General features: G+C 28.7%; 1 protein-coding gene across 1 annotated transcript; it reads left to right on the forward strand.

Moving 5' to 3' along the window:
* Positions 1-346: 346 nt before the first annotated feature.
* LOC134264147 (uncharacterized) lies at positions 347-6,143 on the forward strand (the record flags this gene model as incomplete). Its single annotated transcript, XM_062746445.1, has 8 exons — positions 347-409; positions 775-892; positions 1,488-1,554; positions 3,344-3,361; positions 4,413-4,568; positions 5,222-5,340; positions 5,462-5,543; positions 6,037-6,143. Coding segments are annotated over 8 exons (730 nt in total), but the record flags the coding sequence as incomplete, so codon positions are not given.
* Positions 6,144-8,024: the final 1,881 nt, after the last annotated feature.

Consider the following 8,024-nt stretch of genomic DNA (forward strand, 5'->3'; position numbering starts at 1 on the left):
AAATATTCCGGTGCTCGTCCCGTATGAATTTTGTACAAAGTAGTCATTTTAGCAATATATCGTCTGTTTTTTAAAGTTTCCCACCCAGTTTCAGAATAAAGTGCATCTCTAGACACAAATGTAGGAAGTCCGGTTACGATTCTAGCGGCGGTTAATTGTACTTTTTCAAGTTTTTCTGCATCATATTTCGAGCAGCCATCCCAAAAGATCGAAGCGTATTCAAGCATAGGTCTGATGAATGTAATATACAATTTTGTTAAGTTTTTTCTACCCATTTTGAACTTTAACTTCTTTAGAAGGCCTAGTTTTTTAAAGTATTTTCTTATATGGGAATTTTTTTTTACAGATTTAAGGTTCTGCCAAAGGTCAACATGTCCAAAAATTTGTACAATAACCCCAAAACTGTGTGGTTAATAAAATTCAAACTTTTACGGTTCAATATAAATATATCATTGAATAACTAATAGAAAGAAAGTATCCCTTGATAAATACTTTTTAAAAATATATATCGAAAAAAATTATTTTTTAAAATGCATATATTTTTAAACAATACATAAAAGTCTTAATAAATTCCGTACTTTAAACTTTAAAACTTTAAACTTAATACCTAACATGGTTTTGGGGCTATTGTTAACTTGAAATAAATTTTTGGACATCTTGACCTTTGGCAAAACCTTAAATTATAAACTCTTTAAAGCGTTTTTGTAATTTGAAATGAGTATGTAATTAAATGTAATTTTATATATCCTATATTTTTGTTTTTATCTTTTGTAGGGAAAAAGACATTCTTGTAAGCCTTAATTCTGCACAAATTTTGGATTCCTCATCTTTTAGTGAAGAGGATGTTCTGGAATTATTTAGGACATTGCCAATTGGAGAACCAATCAATATGGTACTATTTTGAAATTGTAACCTGAAAAATACTTTTTTAAAAGAGCTTGAAATGATTTGTCCATTTCTTCTTTTTACGGACTTGCTGAAATAATATAAAAGGATGCATTTATACACGTTAAGGTAACTATAACTTGAAACTTGAATTGTCACGTACCATGGTTTGTGTTTTGACTGTTACAGTTCATACCAATTTGTTAGGCCTTTGTTTTATACTCAATTTGACTACGGGTTATTCTTCTAACTATCTAAACATAGGGTTTATAATGTGTGACCGGTCGACAAGGGAAGCTTTCTTCACCAAGGCACTTGACTCCACCTTTGGAATTTCCAAGGGGTCCCTGTTTTATGCCATGTTCATTCATTTATATAGTTTCTAGTGTTTTAACATAGATTACCGTTCGTCTTTTTGACATATTCATGAGTCGGTGTTAAAATCGGTGTTTTATTACTCATAGATAATGCAAAACGATACCGTTCTTTATCAGCGGATCATCATAAACAGTATCCAAATTCCAATGTTAAAGGTTCCCTACAAAAAAAAAAAGAAAATCTACATAACTTAATATAATAAATTTCTTTTTTTTTTCCTTCAGGTATTATATACAAGGACAACAAAACTCTTTGCATTTATTGATTTTCAACTGGAAGCGACCAAACCAGGTGAGTGTAACAAACTTCTTCCCAAGAAGATTTACCGAAAGATTTGTTCAAACTCAAACTCTCCAGAAAAAAAATTGGCAAAATGGAAATTCAAATAACTTACGGAAGCGTATTAGTGCCACTTACACACTTAACTTTTTTTTAATTCGACACTTTAATCTGTAAATTTTACACTTTAAAGTGTAAATTTTACACTTTAATCTGTAAATTTTACACTTTAATCTGTAAAATTTACACTTTAATGTGTAAAATTTACACTTTAATCTGTAAATTTTACACATTAATTTGTAAATTTTACACTTTAATCTGTAAAATTTACACTTTAATCTGTAAAATTTACAATTTAATCTGTAAATTTTACAGTTTTATCTGTAAAATTTACACTTTAATCTGTAAAATTTACACTTTAATCTGTAAAATTTACACTTTAGTTTGTAAAATTTACACTTTTAAGTGCAAATTTTACACATTAATCTGTAAAATTTACACTTTAATCTGTAAATATTACACTTTAATCTTTAAATTTTACACTTTAAAGTGTAAAATTTACACTTTAATATGTAAATTTCACACTTCAATCTGTAAATTTTACACTTTAATCTGTAAAATTTGCACTTTCATCTGTAAAATTTACACTTTAAAGCGTAAATTTTACACTTTAAAGTGTAAATTTTGCACATTAATCTGTAAAATTTACACTTTAATCTGTAAATTTTACACTTTAATCTGTAAAATTTGCACTTTCATCTGTAAAATTTACACTTTAAAGCGTAAATTTTACACTTTAAAGTGTAAATTTTGCACATTAATCTGTAAAATTTACACTTTAATCTGTAAATTTTACACTTTAATCTGTAAAATTTACACTTTATTTGTTTATTCACATAGTCAATTTAGCATCTTCACACATCCTCAGTAACACATTTTTAAGCCAACAGACCATGTTTCGTGCATGATAAAATTTAATTCTGATGTTTTATTTTAAAGTAAAACTTTTCTTTGAATATAAAGTGAAGATCATATCAAACATACATGCACATATTCCCGATCACAGGTGCTTGTGGACCCCCCTACCCAATATAGATTCCAGGGCCTGTTAGACTTTTTTCATACAAATAATATATGGATGACACAATTGTGATATAATCTATCCTATCAATTCAGAAAATTTGCTTAAACTAACCTTTTATAAAAATTTCTACCCCACTCTCTATACTAGTATATAAATTGATTTTTATATATAGAATGTAGAGTAGATATTATAGAATGTCTGTTTTAGGTAATTTTTCGATTTGTTGGTATAGATCTTATCAAAATAGAAAATATCGTATAGAAATTAGTACAGATTAAAGTGTAAATTTTACAGATTAAAGTGTAAAATTTACAGATTAAAGTATAAATTTTACACTTTAAAGTGTAAATTTTACAGATTAATTTGTAAAATTTACACATTAAAGTGTAAAATATACACTTTAAAGTGTAAAATTTACAGATTAAAGTGTAAATTTTACAGATTAAAGATTAAAGTGTAAATTTTACAGATTAAGTGTAAATTTTACAGATTTTTTAATGTGTAAAATTTACACTTTAAAGTGTTAAAATTTACAGATTAAAGTGTCGAAATTAAAAAAAAGTAAAGTGTCCAAATGGCACTAATACGCTTCCGTAATAACTAATTCTCTTCTAATTTTTAACTTATGAATGTCTAGGATATTTCAATGTGTTCAATTATTTCAATATAAATTAATAAAAAAAAAGTTATACATTTTAAACAAAATATCTTTTGTAGCCATAGTAACAGAAGATAGTAAGTATGATTTTTTTATGGATTTAGATTGAATTTATAAAAAACATTTTAAACCTTTATGTCACGCACGTTCATATCCTTTCCAATTTGAAATTTGTTCCGTTATTTCATTTTAAGTATTAAAAAGAATACAGAAATTAAATATCCTCTTTAATATTATTTTTAATTGGAAAAAATATTTAAAGTTACGTATCATATCTCCCAAATTATAAATACATAGATAGTCAGGTGTATGTTACAAGAACTATGTGTTAAAGTATAATCTGATACATAACATTTGTAAGCTTTTCTTGATGTAAATCATTAACAAGAACGGTGTCATATAGTACGACTTCCCCAAATTGAGACTTCACCCAAGAACTGGCTACATATATACTGAGTTTTCTCCTTAGAGGAGAAGGATATATATATATATATATATATATATATATATATATATATATATATATATATATATATATATATATATATATATATATATATATAGCCTGGGAAAATCTCACAATATAGTCAGTCTTCCAGGGAAAGTTCCAATATATAATCAGGCTTTTTGGGGAAGTCTCACTATAAAGTCTTCCAGGGGAAGTTCCAATATAAATCAAGGCTTTGTGGGAAGTCTCACTTTATAGCCAGTCTTACAGGGGAAGTTCCAATATATTGCCAGGCTTTTTTTAGGGGGGAGAGGTCTCACTTTATAGCCAGTCTTCTAGGGGAGGTTCTGCTATATATAGCTAGGCCGAAAGTCTCTCTTAATAGTCAGTCTTGGAGGGAAAATTCCAATATACATGTACAACCAGGCTTTTTTTTTTTTTGGGGGGGGGGGGGAGTCTCAAGAAATTCAATTCTTCTCATTACATTTATGTACATGTGTATCTCCACTATTTTGCAGTTTATTTGTTGTATGTTTGATTCTAATCTGTGTAATGGAGGAAATAAAAGATGAATGAATGAATGAATGGCGGAAGTCTTACCATGGAGGAGTCGTGCTATACAACATCTTTTTTTTATCTGATATTGATTGGTTGTACACTTATTTTAATTCTCATTTTAGTTATGCTAAAGACAGCATATGTGAATTTGACATCATCAGGCTATTTTCCCCCTACGGTTAAAGCTCTGCGGATACCAAATCAATCAAAGTTTCTGGTGTCCGACCAAGGACGTCTCCAATGCAGTCAAGTTACGGACTTCTTAACAGACTGTAAATGTAAGACCGTTTCTATTTCAAAATTCAATGTATGAAATATAGGACGTTTATATCAGTTAGAATTTGTTCATATAACATATATCTTGTGTAAACATTGTTGAATATGAAGATGATGATCATTAATTAAGCTCAGAAGTCCATACAAATCGGAAGTATAAGAAAAACGAAATTCAAAACATCAGAAGTGGGACTAGGTGCCGTTGAGAAGTAAGCATCCCATTTTACCAGTCATACCCACCGTGTGCTCCTTGTCATGATCGGGAAAATACGTAGACAATTCAGTGAGGAAAATGACCTTACAATTTATATGAGTAGCGTCCGTTAACATAAGACTTATATATAGATTGCATTTGCGAACAAGGTCATTGTATCGATCATAAATTTGAAAAATGCCTTTAAATATAGATTGTTGATACCCTTATATCATCAACTTATTTGTCAATAGTTTGTCGCGCTTTACAAATTAATTGTACGTAGAAGATGATTGATGTATCGAATCAACTGGGAGACATTTACTTCATATGTAGATGATTTTGGTATATTGCATATAAATAAGGAAAGTCGATATATGCAGGACTTCCTTTCATTTTTTAAATTTGAATTTGAAACATTAGGTTTTTTTAATATTGTCTTTCATGTGTTTGTATTATTAGGTCATTTCATCGTGAGGAAGTCCCTTAATGATAAGACCTGGCGTTTTGAATACAGATATCAAGTACAGCTAGATCCGCCAAAATATCTCGGCATCAGAGGAAATGCTCTGGACCTGATAGTAAAATTCTCTTATTAGATATAATTCATTTCAAAAGGAAAAAGAATACTATTCTATGTAACTTTAATGCATGTTTTTAAATTCATTGCAAAATAACAATACATTTTATTATTCAATACAGGCTGAATCAGACGAAGGATTAACACAGTTCCAGCAGCAGAAAAGACACGGCCTCGTCTTCTTAAAAATTCCCGGACAAAACGGTAGGTTCTGGTTTAGGCATACAGGGTTATTCTTTTCTTTAATTTTTGCCTTTTTGTTGTATTTAAGAAATCAATATGTCTTTTTTTGAATTCGCCTCTTTTTTTTGTCGAGGGCGAAAGGGTAAAAAATAAATCAGGAACAAAAATATCCCTGGTTGAAATATAGAACTTTTTTCCTTTTTTCGTACAAGGCTTCATAAAACTTCGTAATGCCACACAGGTAATGAAGTGCCTGTAATAAAGCATGTTGATGTGAAACTCTATTTATTTACTTTACTTTAATTTATCTATTATTCATTTATTTAACTACATGTATCATTTATTTATTCATTTAAGTTTTCCGAAGATTTACATACATGAATTGAAATTTAAATAATGTGAATATATACAAAGTAATTCATGTCTCATGGTGAATGGAATGTCAAAGACATGGAGGACCTTATATGTATCGTTGTCTAAATTTCGTTTGTTTTTTAATTATTATTTTTTTTAGATGTGACTGTTAGTTTTAATGAAGACCGTGGTATCTATGAACTTCGTCCATGTGACTGTGAAGCAGAAAATGGAATAAATCTGGAACGTTGTCGCCATGGTTACTAAAAATGGAAATTTCTGTGAAATTCTTTCAAAATGTACACGAACTGTCCAGTGTAGATTTTTGCTGAAAATTTATGAAATGTGATTTGCAAAATGAAAGATAAATTTTTGATATTTTATACGTAAACCAAGAGACAATATAACAGTTTTACTATATTGAAGTTTTTTTATCACTCTTTATTTGATGTAATTTTTATTTGAAAATTTATAACCAGCATCTAGTACAATGTAATTTAAACAAACAAAGTTTATATTTATACACAAAAATACTAGGGCTAGGTTTACTTTTTATTCATATTTCTTTTAAAACTTGTACATACAATTGTGAATTTATAGAGATTTTTTTAAAATATAGATTAGAGCAATTTCTTGGAACATGCATTTGCTGTCTTTTAAATGACTTGTAACAGTTTCGCAGCACGGTTAAGTTTACAAAAAGGAGGCGGAGCCTAATTTGTACGGGAAAACTTGACTATGACATCATACACAATATACGTCATACAACATTTCTTTAAAGTACCACAAAATGAGTTTATCTGCTAATTTAACCAGTAAGAAATCATGAAACTACATAAAAACTTACTACAGCATGTTGTTTTGTCATTAGTTGAATCCCACATAACAAGTTATAAACAAGTCACTGATCGCAATACCGTTATCAATATGACGTCATTTCTTACAACATGACGTAGTTTGTATGCAATGAGAGACAGGTCAAGTAATATTTTCTCAACAAAATATATATTCTCTAGTTAAATAAAATATTATTTAAAAATATTCTATGGGCCAATAACTTAAATTTAATGTCTTCTTCACTATTTTATTAATATATTTTCTGTACATTACGTATTCAATTAACACTGCCGTATATTTGTATGCAAGTACATCGCAGGGTAATGTGAGGGGTCTTAATAAATCGATCTAGTGCAAGGGCATACACTCTATGGATCAAAGTGAGCTTTTACATTTTAATTATAGAACTATTAAGGTATCTGAAAAGTGCTGCGATCCTGATGAAATCTTAAAAACAATTTAATTATATCAATATTTCATGCCGCTGACCAGGAAAAAATATAGCATTCGTTCATACAAGTATAATTTTAACAATGAAATTGCAGAATTTACACAGGATCGCAGCACTTTTTAGAAACTACAATGCGTGTTGAAAATATTTATAAACTAAACTTGGTTATTTAACTTGGTTATGCCCTTGCACTAGTGATATTTATATGTAACATCTATACTTTAAGTCAATGTGCTAAAATCGCGTGACTGTCGCATCACGTGACTAGTCTAAATATAAAATATAACCGTCCTCGATATGTAGTTTTTAATCATAATTACAATTATCCGATAAAAATAATGTACTAAAAATAATCGCCATCCCGATTAAGAATACATTTTTAAATACAAATTTTAGTCGATATTTCCATTGCGCACCTTAACTGTACTGCGTTATTATTAAAACTTTTATACAATTTCATTTTTTTAAAAATATCATACATAAACATATTATATACACTTTGAAACAGTTAGTTATTCCTATATTTCTTTAAAAATATTTCTTTATAGAAAGATTGAATTACAGTGAAATTGTGGCATCATTAAAATTGGGGAGGGTCAATTTTCATGGATACCCACGAATTCAACGAAAATTAATCCTGCGCAAAATCTTATGATATTCCACAGAAATCGAAAATCTTTTCGCATCTTTCAGTAATTTGTTTTATATAGTTCGCATAGTTACTAATCAAATAAATTTCTCAATAAATCAATACTATTTTCCAATTTTGTATTGATTTTGATCGGGATCAGTTTGATTTTGATCGAGATTGGTCAATCTTGTAAAATAGACTTTTTAAAAAATATTTGACAGAAGTGATC

The sequence above is a fragment of the Saccostrea cucullata genome, unplaced genomic scaffold, assembly GCF_032062105.1.
Source record: "Saccostrea cucullata isolate Sc308-1 unplaced genomic scaffold, CSIRO_AGI_Scuc_v1 ctg1613, whole genome shotgun sequence".
NCBI classification, from domain to species: Eukaryota; Metazoa; Mollusca; class Bivalvia; order Ostreida; family Ostreidae; genus Saccostrea; species Saccostrea cuccullata.